Here is a 16,786-nt window from a genome sequence, read left to right as displayed (position 1 = left end):
GGATGGACAGAGAACAAACTGCCAGTGACCAGGATCGACCAGTCCAGTTAGTGAACTACTGCTATCAACTGAGATCCTGGTATGCACAGACGAGATGTTTCAGTTAGTGAAAGACCAGTGTGACTTAATACCTAGGCCAGAAATTCATGCTTCATTGCTTGATCAAGACGTGTGGAATGGAGGGGTTACATTGGTCTGGGCAAATCACCTGACAGGGATAGATGGATGGAATATAGCATCAATGTTCACTGCTCCAAGAAGTGGGAACACTTTTTAAATGCTTCATTAGCTTGCAGTGTTGAGTTGAGTGGCTCTTGTGACTGGAGAAGACAAGTGTCACCACCACCATCATTGTAATGTCTAATTTTCTATGCCTGCATGAGTCAGGTGGAGTTTATTGCGGTAGATTTTCTTATATGAGATGCCCTTCCTGTTGCCAACTCCCACCTGTTTTTCCAAGCAAAGTAATATTTCCTCGTGGCCAGACATGCTTTCACAGAATACCAGAAACAAAGGACCAATTAACACTTGGTGTCGAGGAAGGAAAAACTAACACACACACACACAATGGACTTCTTTCAAGTTGTGTTGACTAAATCCACTCACAAAGCTTTGAGGGTCCCACAGTAGAAGATACTTGCCCTAGGTGCCACACAGTGAGACTGAACCTGAAACCATGTGGCTGGGAAGCAGACTTCATAACCATGCAGCCAAGCCTGTACCTATTAGAAGCTAATACGAAACCTTACTAGTATGTTCCTTCTATTAGTCCTCAGTAGTGTTTCTAATGACATGATGATGCTTACACTGAACGTCTGCTTGTCCTTGGATACATTTACCATATTATAGATATATATTTTAAAGAAGTTTTTGATTGTTCATGTGGTGTAGAAAATCTTTTATAATGTTATGTATGGTATACAAGTTAGGTAGAACGTTTTTATGGGCATGCTTTTTATATGTGCAGGCAAGCATCTTGGACAAATGTTTTCTACTATGGCTCCCCTTGTACTGAATTTTATGGGTGGAAAGTGTGTGGAAACCTACCATGTATGGTGTGTTTGCTTGTCAAGCACCAGGGGTGGGGAGGGAAACAAACAGTGTTCGTTTATGTCCCTGTAACATAGCAGTTTGGTAAAAGCGACAAATAGAATAAGTACATGGCCAAAAGAAATGGATCAATCTATTTGACGGAAACCTTCAAGGCAGATGCTCCAGCATGGTTGCCGTCCAGTGACTGCATGCAAGTAAAAGATAAAATTTAGTCAAAATTAATTTTTGTTATTCTTTCAAATTCAAATTAATTGGTCTAAGTGTCTCAATTTCAAACTTTGTGTGTGTGTGTGTCTGTTTATAATTTTAGAAATAGAGCACTGATATTCATCATCATCATCATCATCATACATCTGTATTCCAGTGTCGTATGATGGTTGTTGTATTGGGTGTGCTGCCTCACCCTGTACCACCAAATTTCACCCAGGGGTATTACAAAAGATCTGTTATTAAATCAACAAAGTTAACTGGGGTTCAGTATTGAGGGAGGTGATTTTGTGCCGGGTGTTGAGTCTAAAATAGGGGTGGGGGACAGGAAAAGGTGTCTTGCTGCAGAAGAGATAAATAACTACCCCAGCAGGAAAGGAAGAAAGTATGTTAGAAATAAGATATTAGGGCACAATAAGGTGCCCTTGTTTCTCCACCCTTGTTGTTTGATTTGGCTTAAAGAATCCATCTTGTGATTCTTTCCTCATGGCAGTCTAATCAAATGTCCATAAACCAGAGCTGTGGCCTCTCAATGTGCAGAAATAGTAGTTCAACTGTGAGAGAGACCCTGATCTCCGAGCATTTGCTCCCTGTCGAAATATGTTACTCCAGAGATCCTTTGGAGGAAGAACTCCAGGCCCCTTGTGTTTGTGATTGTTGACTATTTATTATTGTATGAAATGTTTTTTTGTTTTTTTATAAGCTTCAAAACTTTCTTTAATAATATATATTCAGTTCAGTTTGTCATGACATTTTGTTTTTTTGTTTATTTTCTCCTTTGAAGGAATCAAATACATGTGATATAATTCCACAAAACTCAGAGAAGACATTGGCAGAATCTGAATTTAAACCACAATCTGGTAAGTAATTCTTTTATGCAGTTGGTTCTTTTTTGTCTGCTGTTTTTTTTTTTATTGCCTGTGATCGTCTTCGATGCAGTCATGAGTAACCTACAGCTTGTAGGACTTTCTGAATGGCTCACCTATGCAATCACAGGCAACTTGCAACTTGTGGGACTTACTGAATAACTCACCTAACGAAAAATTACCCTGAATTTTTTTCTAGTAGTGCAGACCACCTGATATCTCGTACGATCCCCTTCTCAAAAAATCTTGCCCATCCCTGATCAAAGATTTATATCAGAAAGACAGATACATTTGATCATCATCATCAGTTTTTTTTTTCTAAACTAGTAAGGGCTGGATGGTTCAGTGTAATACTGAATTGTCACTGCATTCATTTTCCTTGTCTATAACTGTAACAAACCATATGATCTCACCACAACTTCACAAGTTTTGTCTTGTCCCTTTGTATGCTGTGGTTACCTCCCATCGATATCGCATGGCTCCCACTACATTGCACACTCAAACTTGAATATGAACAAGGTGTACTGGAGTAAATTTCTACCTTAATCCTTTTGCATTTAAACTGGCCGTATTCAACCAAAATATTCTACCTGTTTAATGTTCAAACCAGCCAGATGTGGCCTCACGCATTAACCCAACGAGCCTACAAAACTAAACAATCACATCATCGAAATCTGAAAGCTATGAAATTAATGCACAATTACTTCAAAACAATGTGAATAAATAAACATTACATTTGACAGAGTTGTCTGAATATTACAGGGTTAAATTTCTGAAAAAGCAGCAGATGTTCAGGACCTTCTCATGTGGTTCCAGTGGAAATTGAAACCACATCACAGTCTTGGCTTGCTTGGATTCTTGCTTTATGCCTTAACCCTTTTGATACCAACCTGGCTGAAACTGCCTCTGGTTCTGTAGTACAAGTGTCTTGTTTTCAAAAGTTCTGAATTAAAATCTTCCACCAAACCTTAGTCACAATTTATGTTCCTAATACTTAATGATAATTAAGTTATTTTACTAAATTCTTAGATTAAAATATTGAATGAAACGCAGAGCATCTCAACAGAAAAGCGTTAACAAAAAGGTTAACAAATGATTATTTTAACCCTTTTGATAATAGCTTGTCTGAAACTGCCTCTGGCTCTGTAGTACAATTGTCTTGTTTTCATAAGTTCTGAATTAAGATCTTCCACCAAACCTTAGTCACAATTTATGTTCCTAACACTAGCTGAATGACAACTAAAGTTATTTTACTAAATTCTTTGTTATATTTAAAATTAATTGAAAGAAACACAGAACATCTCGACAGAAATATGGTAACAAAATGGTTAAAATATATAATAGAGAAACAATTCTTAACCCTTTTGATACCACCCTGGCTGAAACTGGCTCTGGCTCTGTAGTACAAATGTCTTGTTTTTATAAGTTTTGAATTAAAATCTTCCATCAGACCCAAGTCACAATTTATGTTCCTAACACTAGCATAATGATAACTAAGTTATTTTACTAAATTCTTTGTTATATTTAAAGTAATTGAAAGAATACGGTAATGAGAGGGTTAAAAGGCAATTTTGATAAGACGTGTTAAACTTTCTGACTTTATTTAACTATGATCAAAATGTGATTATTGTTGACTCTGTTGTTATTGAGCCCAATGTCTGATATTATTCAGTAAACATGTAAACAAAGATATTCCATTTGGGACCATTCTGAATTTTTCTTCAACTAATTAGCATCATTTTTGGAGGTTGTAGGGTGAAATTTGAGGGAGATTTGGTTGCTTTTCCCAGCAGTTTGAGTAACTGCACAGGTTAGGTTTGGGAATCTTTTATCACTAATGGAGGGAATTGTGATGTTTCTGTGTGTTGAGAAAAATAATGAAACTTTAATTTTACTAATTGATAACGATGTAATTCATTTGTTAGTTTGATTTGAATGCGTAAACTGTCTTACCATCCACTACCATCATCCCCATCATCATTTAACATCCATGTTCCATGCTAGCATGAGTTGGATGATTTGACAGAATCTGATGAGTCGAAGATCTGCATTGTGCTCCACAGTCTGCTTTGGTATGGCAGCCACTTCACAGTATGTACTAAGTGTTTCCTCTTGTGACACCAGCACTAGTGAGGTCACCAAGTAACTTGCAAGACAGGAGAAGAAAAAACCCTCTACCTCATGAAGTTTATAAACTTTGTCAGCAAGTGATTTGAATGTGGGCAAAATTTTTCTAATATCTGGCATGGAGATTTCTTCATTATCTTGAAAATAATGTGATTGTGCAATTTGCACAATAAGAAATACTTGAAATACTTGTTCTCCTTTTTTGTGTTTTAGTCATTGGACTGCAGCCATGTTAGGGCACTGCCTTGAAGGGTCTAGTCAAGCAAATTTGATCCCAGTACTTATTTTTTAAACTATCAGTCTTTTCTTGAGCCACTAAGTTATGGGGATATAAACCAACCAATACCAGCTAAGTAGTGGTGCAGAACAAACACAGAAAACACATACATACATACATACATATATATATATATATATATATATATATATATATATATATATATATATATATGGTGGTTGTCTACTTCTTACACAGTTTGACCTTAGCCCTTTCATGGCGTCTGATGTGGCTTTTTAAACCAGACAATGTTTTGAAAAAACACCCACACAGATTGCACCTCTGATTTGAACTACCAATACCTGCAGACAAGTTCTGCTCATTGTGGATCCTAACATGTCTTTTAAGACCCCCTTTGGATTTGCAAGCCCTCTGGCACACACCACGTGTGCACAGACATATAATCAGATATATATATATATATATATATATGACTGGCTTCCATCTAGCAAATCTACTTGTAATACTTTGGTAGGCTCAGGGCTATAGTAGAGGACACTTCCACAAGGTGCCATGGAGTGGTACTAAACCTAAAACCATGTGGTTGTGAAACAGACTTCGTACCACATAGCCACACCTGCACCAAAATATATATTTCATAATGCTTATCTTTAGAATGTTGCATCTTTATTGATTTTCATTTTGAACAATAAATTAAAAATGAATTTGTTTCTCTTTTTCTCTACAGAGTCAAGTGGATCATCTCCATTGGTATCCAAGCCTCCTTTGGGATGTCCAAGAAAACGAGCGGGTACAGGAAGAAAACTGCCTTCATTACCCGCTGAATCTGGAGTGCCTCCAAGCAGCAAACCTCAAAAGCAAACTACTACTCAAAAGAAAGAGGAGAAATGGGCCTCCTCTGATGTTAGCAAGAAACAAAAATCGTTTTTAACTTCGAATCAGAGCAATGGTGGTAATAGAACTACAAGAAGTAAAGTTGACACAGACCATGATACGGGTAGATTGTTAAAAGATACAGAAACTGCCATGGCTGCTCTGGAAGCTAGAGTGTCGAATCCTAGCATATCACAAGGCACTGATGGGTCTGAGTCAGATGTTTCCTCTAATACAAACTATAATTTTAGCAAAAACAGTGCACTTCGCTCTAGCAACAGGAGCCTTTCAGATCAGCCCAGTAGTCGAAAATCGTCATTCTCTGATAATGCAAAACCAAAAGCTTCATCCAAAAATATAATAAATTCCAAAGAGAGGAACCCTCCAATTCAAAGAAATTATTCTAAGGGAAGTGAGAAAGGGTCAATAAGTTCAGATATTACAAGTGAATCTGAAGCCCTTGAAACTATGAGCAATAACTCTGACTTTAGTTTGGAATGTGGTAGTGAAGGAGATGGTTATAACCGCCGTGGCTCCAAAGGTAAAGGTGGCATTTCTATGACCAGACCAAACAGAGCATTCCAACTTAGACAAGCAAAAGCTCGTGGTGCTGAGGTAGTGGATAAACCCCCACCTCATTCTGGGAGTGGTAGGGGAACATCATTAAGTAGTACAGTTTCTAAAGCTAGTATGGTTAAAGGTAAGGTTAAAAGAGTCAATTCTGTAAATTTGCCTGCGGAAAGATTATCAGAAACTCAAAGGAGTACTGGTCTTAGCACAGAATCCATCCACAAAAGTTATGAAAACATTAAAGGGAGTTCAAATTTCATGAGAACTGATGGTGGACGGTACAGTCTTAGAGTCAGACGGTCTGCTTCTACTTCGACTCCAAGAAACTCCAATGAATCGCGTATAAGATCAGATTTAAAATCAGCCAAATCACAGCTGAAAGCTGCACATAGCACACCCGGACTGAATATTGTCAGCCTTTCTAGTAAAAGTAATTCACAGCCGACTAGTCGTTCAAATTCTCCAAGATCTGTTGATAAAAGTAATCTGAAGCGACGTAAAGAATTTAACCAACGACAGCAGAAATCTTCAACGGGCAATTTGAGTTCAGGATCTTCTACCGACACGAAAAACACAAAAATTCAAGTGTCAGCATCTAAAGCTGAATGTTCTGAAGTGTCAATAAATAGTCGAATGATTCGATCTGCATCTTTGGAGTTGTCTAAATACAAGAACTCTGTAGATGCAGTCTCTTCACAAAAAAGTTCATCTAGATCGTATCGAGATGTATCCAATATTGGTGAAGATCGTATTAAAAGTGGTTTTGTACCTTACAGTGGACTAGGAACATTCCAAAGTTGCCTTCGCCATCCAGACGAATTTGATTATGGAAATGAAGAGAGGTTACTACTTCCGAAATCTATGCAGGTATTTTTTTTGTTTGTTTTTTTAAATTGTGTTGCCCTTCCATTCAAGTTTTACCTCCATTTATTACGTGTTACTCATTTATTAGTTGCTTCTTGTTATGGGAATGTTAACAGAGTGAAATTTTAACTGTTTCCATATGTTTTGTTGCTGTCAGTTATAAGGCAGATGAAATTATTGGTCATCAGAAACATTTTAAATGCATTTTTCTACAAGTCTTTATGCTTTCTTTATTTTCAGTGAACATTTTCGGAAAGTCCTGTTTTTTTTAAAAAATTATTATTTCTTTCCATTCTCTTCCTCTGCTAGCTCTTTTCTACTGTTTCTCTTTCATTATCTTATGGCCTCTTGTTTTTTTTTGTTTTTTTTCATCTTATTCTTTTCTTCTCTTACATCTGCTTTTCTCATTTTCTTTCACTTTTTTCTCTCTTCTTTCTATTCTTCTCTCATTTTTCCTTCTGTTACCAGGTTCCATAGAGTTGTAAGCTACAAGGAGCTTGGTAACATGCAAATGAATTCTGAGAATGGAAGTTTTATTTAATCGTTTATTTATTTTCATGAAATACAAGCAAATGATACTAAGAAGACAGTATTTTCTGTTGAAAAAAAAAAGAAGAATCAATTCATTAATGAAATTATTTCCTTGATCATTTTTGTATTTTTTTAAGGGAAAGAATCCTAACATTTTCATCAAACAAGCTTTTTCCAACATTATAAGAAAAAGTTGCAACATTGTTACATTTCATTTGTTGTTCATGTCTTAAATCACTTTCAGTGTTGACTACTATGGCTGTTTTAAACACCAAAATTCAAGGTAACCGGTGGTAGGTCTGTAGAGCAAAAAATCAGGAGTGTGTTAACATTCCCAGCAGGCAGGCTCTTTTTTTTTTTTTTCTGCTCATACCTCACTAACATTGTCCAGTTTTGAAACTTTGTTTAACTTTAATTACTTCAATCATCATCATCATCATCATCATCATTAGTCATCATTTTCTGAATCATATTGTGTCATCTTTTATGATTATACAGTCGTTTTGGGTTAAATACCTGTGCACTGGACTTTAGACAGGTGTCTTCTATCATAGCCTTTGGTTGACTAAATGCTTTGTGAGTGAAGTTTTACTGAGAGAAAATATGTAGAAGCCATTACGTGTGTGTGTGTGTGTGTGTGTGTGTTGGTACTTTGAATAAAAATACCTTGTGGCATTTAACCCATCTGAGCTGCCCTGATATCTTCTTTGTTATTCTCTTCATTGGAATGGAATTGCAGTGAACCTGCATTTTATAATGTTATGAAAGAAAAATTTAAGGATTAGAAGTAGAAACCTTAAGGCATAGCAATCAGAAATTAAATAAACGGTCAAATGAAAAAAAAAAAGATCTATTAACATGGCAAAAGACTGTGTGTGTGTGTGTAATCTTACATTGACATAAAGCGTAAGAGTTGCACCTTTGATGCAAGTCTGAAATGCTACTCTGATGTTGGAAATTGCAAATTTTACACAAAACCCACTCAAAGGTTTTATTGTTGTGAAACCAGGATTTTCTACACCTGAAGAATTTTGGTATTAGCCCGGAATCTGACAATGTTGATAGCCCAGAGCTTGTGTTGAGTGCTGCATTGAAAATAACATATCTTTCTTCCCTACCAGGACCTTATATGCATACATACATACTTACACACACACACACACACACACACACACACACACACGCAAAACATATATTCATCATCATAATCATTGTTTAACATCCATTTTCCATGCTGGCATGGGTTGGACAGTTTGACATGGAGTTGTCCAGCAGTGGAACTGTTCAGACTACAATTGTCTGTTGTGGCATGGTTTCTATAGCTGGATGCTGCCCTTCCTAATGCCAACCACCTTACAGTGTGTGCTGGGTGCTTTTTATGTGGCACTGGCACCTATAAAGGGCAAACCTACATGTATGGAAGACAGTAATTTTACTTAGCTTGGCACATCTTTTCAAGTACAGCTAATCACCACATCTCCCGGTCCCTTGTCATTTCCTCAATGAGGCCCAATGTTCGAAGATCCTTATTATGAAATTAGAGGTTTCTTATAGATCAAAGTAAGGACTATAAAGAAACACAAATATATCCTGGATCACTAATCAGTTTTACCTGAACAAACATTCACCAACAGGCTATTAGTAAATCTGTGTAAAAATAAGAGATTAATTCTTTGAAATTCTTCAGTGTAAGAGTTATCCAACTTGAAATTTATTGACTAGTTTTGTCTATTTCTTTGATGCCAATGAAAATTACTTTTTTTTTCCTTTTCTTTTTCTCTGATAGTTCAAAGCTTGTTTGATAGAATCATTAGATGTCTTTTATCTTTTATTTCTTTCAGTTGTGAACTTTGTCCATGCTGGGGCACTGCCTTGAAAGAATTTAGCTGAACAGATCCCCCCCCCCCCAGTACATTTTCTTTTAAGACTGGTACTTATTCTATTGGTCTATTTTGTTGAACCACTAAGTTACTGGGACATAAAAAAACCAACACACTGGTGGTCAAAGGTGGTGGGGCACAAACACAAGCACATTATATACACGCATACAGAATACATGTTTGTTTATGTGTGTGTATGAGGGAATGGGCTTCTTTCAGTTTCCACCAGCCAAATCTACTCACAAGGCCTGGAGCTATAGTAGAAGACACTTGCCCAAGGTGCTACGCAGTGGGGCTGAACCTGGAACTGTATTTGGGGAACAAACATCTTACCATGAAGCCACTCCTACTTTACATGTACCACCCAAAAATTCTCTTGTTTACTTCTAAAGATAGATTTTATTAGAGATATAATTTTTTTGGAATGCTTTGAATTTTATCTCTGGAATTATGGAAAACATGATTTCTGCAACAGCATCTGTGACAGGAATACCACATGCACGCACACACATACACTTTTATAATGAACTGAGAAACCAAAACAAAAAGAAAGAAATTCTCAGAAATGAACAACCTCAAACTGTTGTTTGAGCAATTGCCTAACAATGGTCCTTTGTACAGGTGGAATTGATTTTTGGTCCAGGATATAGTTGTTTGTCATAATGAAATATATATTTCACTTATGACAAATATATATATATATATATATATATATATATAGATATATTTAATTTATGCTGAACATTATATATATCCTAGATTTGTTGCTATTTTGGGAAATTGACAAAAAATAGTCACTCAGCAACACAAAGCAGTTGGTGCAAAGGATATTCACTTATAATAATATCCAATGCCTTCAATCAAACAGCTTTTGATCTGTTAAAAAAAAGACCCCTGTTTAGTTGCATCAAAGAAAAGGCTTACATCACCTAGTCAATAAATTTCATAGCTCATGTAGCAAGGAAAAAAAAAGCCATTTTGGAGAGTAAAAAAATTGTAATGCAAACCAAATGTAAAAGATGGGTATTTACAAGTTAGTGTTAGGTTTTTTTTTCTTTTTTATTGCTTTTTCTCTTTCTTACCTCTCCAGATATATGTACCAAAATAAAAATATCTCTTTTTATTAACTGTAGTCTTAACTCGGTAAAAAATTTCAATATCACTTTTCTAACCCATAATTTGACATGGAAAACAGAAAGAAAAAAAGAATAGAAAAATGGTAAATTTGAATGTTTTTCTCTCGTGTCTGTTTATCTTTGTCAGCACTTCTACGTCTCCATCTAATGTCATACCAATCACTAAACTCATTCACACATTGTTCATTTATTTCCTTCCCACCCTGTGTTCTTCATATGCTTCTTTCTCTTTTTTTTTTTTTTCCCTATCAAACCATTATCACAAATTCCTTATCATATATCATCACACTAATGGAATATTCTTCTGTCATTACTCTTCCATATTCAAAACGTTTTTGTTTTTTTTTATTTCTTAAAAAGAAATTATATGGTTCCCTAACCTGTGTTGTTACCATATTTCTCTTGAAACACACTGCTTTTGTCCCAATTAATTTTGAAAATAAGGAAGAATTTGATGAAATAACTTTGTCATTATTAAACTGGTGTTTTAAGTATAAATTAATATGAAATTTTGATAGAAGCTTTTAAGTTTGTACCGTAAAATCAAAGCAGTCTAGGCAGGTTGGTATCAAAAGAGTTAAACTGTGATAAACATGTAAGGTTTCTCAATAAATAAATAACTAAATGCAAAGTGAGATTGATATTGGAAAGGTGTTTCATTTGACTCAAACCATTAGAATAATTGCCATTAAAAAAAGTTATCAAAAGCATTAAAACAATTGCCTTTTTTACAGATAAAGAAACAAGCATAAAGTGGCTGAAGAAAATATTAATGAAACGCATCTCAACCTGAGAAAATATATATCTTAAACATCTCTTAATTCAGTAATTCTCAACCATTTTTTGTGTATGGACCCCTTTGATTCCTGTTTTAATTCGGGGTGTGGGACTCTCATAGCCATTTTATGTCTAAAATCTCCTGTTATATTTTTATGATTGAATATTGTTAGGAAATTGTATAAAAAATGTTTAAATATTTTGTGCATTGTAGAAATATAACTAGTTTATTGCACATAGATTTTGACAGAAAAAATCTCCTATGGACCCTGAATGAGAACCACTGTCCTAATTAATGATTAATCATAATGAAGAATCTCTGTTTGGGGAACTTTTAAAGTAACAACTTTAGTTATCACTATAAAAAAAAGGAGAAAAAATTATTTTGGTTGCATATTTATATTTCAGTATACATTTGATATAGTTGTGATTTGTCCTTGAAATTTTAAAGACTTTCTCCTTAATGTATTTGTTTAACCCTTCAGCATTCAGATTACTCTGTCAAAAGTAACACATATTCATTCACATTGATCTGGATTAATCATGCATTGTCCTGGAGCTTTGAGATTTCAATGTTGTGATTGCTTATTTTCAGAACAGCATTGTAGGGAAAGTGTAAGAGGCTGTAAGAATGTTAAACAGGTAGAATATTTGGGCCGGATATGATGCTAAAGGGTTAAACAATATTTATACTTACCATTTTTCAGAATAAATGTCTGAATAAATTTCCCCTTCCTCCCCCTCCCCTCAATAATTTAACTTCATCTCTGTCTTCTACTGAAAATAGATTTCAGATCTCATACTTGTATATAATAATAGTTTTTAACTTTTCTCTTTTTGTGCAGCTCTGAATAACCTGAAAAATATGAGAGCACATGGTGATCTTTCTTTGGTATATTCCTAAGAAAGGCACCAGTGTGTAGCTTATAACTTTGTTCATTCTTTTTGTTTTCTTTTTGATGATGGAATTCAACCTTTGAAATTGATTATGCAAAAAAAGAAGTACATTGTGTGTACTCATATAAATATGTAAATAAATATGCACATCTTTCTCTCTCACACACATACAATTATATATATTTACGCATTCATACAATTATTTAAACATGTATACATCTGTGTGTGGTGTGTGTGTATATATATATATGTATAATTGTTTATATACTCATGCACATACATTCACTTCTTTTTTTTGGTGGGATAGGAAGAAGAGCCATCCCTTCAATGTACAAAATAATGAGGCACACAGCAACTAAGTCAACTAGGTTTTTTTTCTTTTTCTTTTGTCGAGTCATAGACCATGCTAGGCAGCATACACTGTAAAATTCTCCATGTCAGTCAGCATAGGAAAATTGATGGTGTTGATTTATCTACATGGATACATTTGTATGTTCATTTACATGCGCATGCAGGCACACACACACACACACACACACACACACACACACACACACACACACACACACGTATGTGTGTATAATGCTCATGTGGCTAGTGTACATATACAGTAACCATGTGTTGCCCCTCCCACCATCCTTCCATTGAAAGCTTTTGTCTTGATTTTAATCTTTGAAAGATTTAATCTTTCTCATTACTCTTGTAGTACTTGTAGCAGAATATTATAGTGTGTGTGTGTGTTATATTTTACTAGAAATATTATATTTTTTGGAACCCAGTTGTACTTTGAATAAGGTAATATTTACGTATGTCTTTGACTTTGTTTGCTGAAGTCTTGTTTTTTTTTTTTTAATCTGTTTAGAGATCAGAGTATTGTCCCTAATAAACAAATAAACACAGAACTATGCTAATATGGCATAACAAGCATTTTCAATACATTCTGAAGAGACAACAAATAACTGAAATGCCTTTGAAAGAATATCCATTTCCAGCCTTGTCACAGAGTTTAGAAATTCTAAGTGTTAGAAGCAAGATGTGAAATTGTTTCAGTATCAAAGCAACTTCTATGTTAGAAATTCAAAGCAGTTATTTAGATGTACAATTAGATTTGATGGACTATCTGATGTGTAGAATGAAAAGTGAGTAACCAAAATGTCCAAGTTCTAACAAAGCATTCTTACAACAGAAGGAAGATAAGAATAATAGAGATGATGCTGATATGAATTATTCTTTTATTTGAAGTGGCGTAGTTTTGTAATTGGTTAGAATTCATTAGTATTCAAGGCAGTGGGTGGTGTTGAAGACAAAAGAAATGTCTATTAAATTCTGGGTAATTCTTGGGAAGCAAGAATACTGATGTAATTTTCTTGAAGTTTGAAGGGACCTTATTAGGAGTTGCAAAGAAATTACTCTGGAGTGTTTGAAGAAATGGAGCCTTTTTTGTAGCCTTGGTAGGAGGAAGAAGAACCCTAGGCCATTGACATAGTAATTGGCTTAACCATAGGTCAACCTATGCTGAAGCATGTTCCAGTCATGACCATTCCAAGTGTTGTGATCCTAGGATATCTGAATATCCTTCCTGGTTTTTAAAAAAAAATAGGGAGGAGAGTTGGTCACTATTTGAGTGCCTGTGGCTGTTGGTGAAAGAAAAAATGTTTGTTAATGAAACTTGTATCCTTATTTTGTTTGTCTAAGCCGCTTAAAGAGATAAAGGATAAGTGAAAGATAAAGGATTATGTCATAGCGTAAGTTATATCTTAATGTGGATATCCTATCAAAAGTCACAAAACTACAGAAAGAAGCACAGAAGTGTATCAGTAGCAAACGAAATGCATCCAGTGGCTGTGGTGGAATAGTTTAATTTGGATTTCTGTGTCCTTGCACATCATCATTAGCAAGCATCCACTATCAACTGAATACTTAGACACATCTATAGCTTCTACTGCTACAGAAAAGCAAATGTTGCAAATAGGTGGTGGGCTGGGTAGACACGCATGCATGCACACTCACACTCACATGCACACACTCATGCACACATACTCTCACACACACATGCATGCACACATACGTATATACTGTTAAAAATAAAGCATTTTTGTTTTACAAAGGAATTAACAAATTTTGCAATATTTGGGTATCTGAAGGTACTCTTGATACTTAGTTAAACTCTCTGCCAGTTCTGTTCCATCTTCCTCTGGCAAACTACTATCACCCATTTGAAATAACTAAAATTACTCTCTTAAACGGGTCTCTTCACATTCCACACAGAGCCAAAGTTCATAGCCAAAACGTCTGTAAGAGGTTGACTTACAACTGTGCAGAAGCAGTACAAGGAAAGAACAACTCTGCTGGTAATTTCTGGAGAAAGTCTCCTACCATTACTGGTTCAAAGGCTTTCCTATAGCTGAAGCACTTGTAAGAATACCATCGTAAAAACAAAAGATATCTTATGCATCGCATATTCTACAAGCTTCCGTCTCCCGAGTAGCAGCAATGCTTTTTGGTTCCTTGCCAAGAGGATCTCTGTTAACTTTGCATGATCTTCCTACCTACCACTCCTCAATCAAGACAGACCTGTTGGCAACATCTCCGCTTAAAATGAAATAATATTAAAGCATCTACATTTGCTTCCTGCTTTGCCTGCAACTCATCGCTGAACAACACTCAACAAAAGCTACTTCCAAACTCTCTTTCACCACACCTCAGTCTCACTATGACTTTTTGCGTGAAAATTCCTTTCATCACTCCAACCCAATAAAGTGACTAATCTCAAGTGTCTTTCCCATTATACATCCCACCCTCATCTCTCTCCTTTCTCTCCAAATCTGTAGATACATGCAATCCATCTACAATCTATGAAAAGAACAGTCTCTTTAACCCTGCCAACTACTGACCACAAGTAATAGTAACAGTTGTAAACAATCACCTCCTGCATCTCTAAGAATCCCTCTCAGACTTTTTTTTTTAACCCTTTATCATTCAGACTACTCAGTTAAAGGCAATGCTTATTTATTCACATTGTTTTTAATTAATCATCTATTATCTCAGCCTTGATATTTCTGACAGTGTAGGGAGGATATGAGACATAGCATCTGGTCAGTTTGAGCATAAAGCGTTTTGAATATTTGAGCTATATGTGGTTGGTTGAAATAATAAAGGGTTAAACACCAGTATATGGCTTCCAAGTGAGATCCTCTGGGGATGTTACCTTATTACAGTCACCAATATACCCCCCCCCCCCCCTAATTCATTAATATCTTCCACATTCCTCCTTCAAAACATTAATTGGTATACTTGCTCACACACACACACACATACACACACATACCTGTGCAGATGATATGACCTTTTTACTCATTAACCTTTTACCCACATACAGTTATCATCCAAATGCAATGTAAAACCTCACACCAGGTACAGTAACTTCATGAATAGAACTCTTGGAAGTATTTTTCAGTGGGGCCAAAACAAATTGGTCATAGGCATACATGGTCATGGTGGACCTAAACCAAACCAGTTGCATTTCTTACTACAACAGCCTCTGTCTTTCTGGATTAGCTATTTACATGCCCTTTCTATCCACTAATTCCACTTGTCTCTCCCCAGTATCTATGATTCCTTCTAGAATTCTCATCTGGCCTTCATTTTTGCTGTAGAAACTGACCTATATAGAAAGGGAGGTTGCATTTTCCAGGGTATACTGCCACTGCTCAACTAACTCTACTACAGCTTATATATAAGGTTTTAAAATATCAACTAAAAATTTATAGATAGACAAGTTGAATATTTGTTTAGAGTAAAAGGTTTTTGAAAGATAATTGTAGTTTTTTTTGAAAATGACATTATGTTGTGAAATTGTCATCTGAGTGCTATGTTTAATGAATATACACCATTAAAAGAAACAATGCTGTGGTTTTTGTCTGGGAGAGAAATCTCTTCATAAAAATGTATTACAAGTGTGATGGAGACATCTTGCAAGTTTTTTTTTTGTTTTTTTGTTTTTTTTTTTCAATCTGTACTTCAATGACACTAATTATCTTTTGGCTATTGATTGCTACAAAACTGACATTTACTTATCAGGAAGCAAATGCTTGTTTCGTCACTAGTATTTCTCTATAAAGCAATCATATGTGACAATATCGTTATCTAGTTTGTGAGTGAGTGACCTCTTTGTTTAGGTTTGGTGTTATTTGTAGTTTTTTTAGTTTCATTTATTTTTATATTTATTCCTCAATATTTTTATTGCCTGCATATGTAGTATATATATACATACATACATACACAAACATTTTCATTTGTGGATTAACAATGCTACCAATGGTTTCATGCTGATTGTCACCTCCATCCAAAATGGAGACGATTGCCAGCAGAGGTGTATAACATCCATCTTCATCTACAATAATTAAACATTTTGACTGATATTTACATCTTCATATGTTTCAATCAGTTTCATCTCTGTTCATCACAGATGTCTACATCCTGGTTATTTTTTATTTTTGTTACAATAATCATTGGACTGTGGCCATGCTAGAGCACCAGCTTCAAGAATTTTAGTTGATGACTTTTGACTTTTATTTTGTTGATGGTTGATTTTGACTAAATAAATACTAGGTTTATAGTCAGGTATTTTATTTTGTTCTGTTTGTTGAATGGTTGATCTACCTTTTAACACACTGAGATGCAAAACTATATATGCACATACATTTTCATATATATATTGTGTTTGTCTTTATATATATATATATATATACATAAAGGGCTTCTTTC

General features: G+C 35.1%; 1 protein-coding gene across 15 annotated transcripts in view; it reads left to right on the top strand.

Annotated features, from left to right (window-relative positions):
- The window catches only part of LOC106869485 (uncharacterized), a 398,751-nt gene that overhangs the window by 341,386 nt on the left and 40,579 nt on the right, over positions 1-16,786 (top strand). For 14 of the 15 annotated variants that reach the window (XM_089365456.1, XM_089365452.1, XM_089365449.1 and 11 more), the window contains 2 exons: positions 2,045-2,120; positions 5,219-6,801. In XM_089365456.1, coding sequence (XP_089221582.1) covers positions 2,045-2,120; positions 5,219-6,801 — 1,659 coding nt within the window. Of the gene's footprint in view, positions 1-2,044; positions 2,121-5,218; positions 6,802-7,266; positions 7,347-16,786 lie in introns of those variants that run through there. The other variant, XM_089365461.1, reaches the window with a different exon arrangement.

This window comes from Octopus bimaculoides, chromosome Z (assembly GCF_046866305.1).
Source record: "Octopus bimaculoides isolate indiv1 chromosome Z, ASM4686630v1, whole genome shotgun sequence".
Lineage (NCBI taxonomy): Eukaryota > Metazoa > Mollusca > Cephalopoda > Octopoda > Octopodidae > Octopus > Octopus bimaculoides.
Note: the sequence above shows the minus strand (reverse complement) of the source record. Positions and strands in the feature narration are given on the sequence as shown.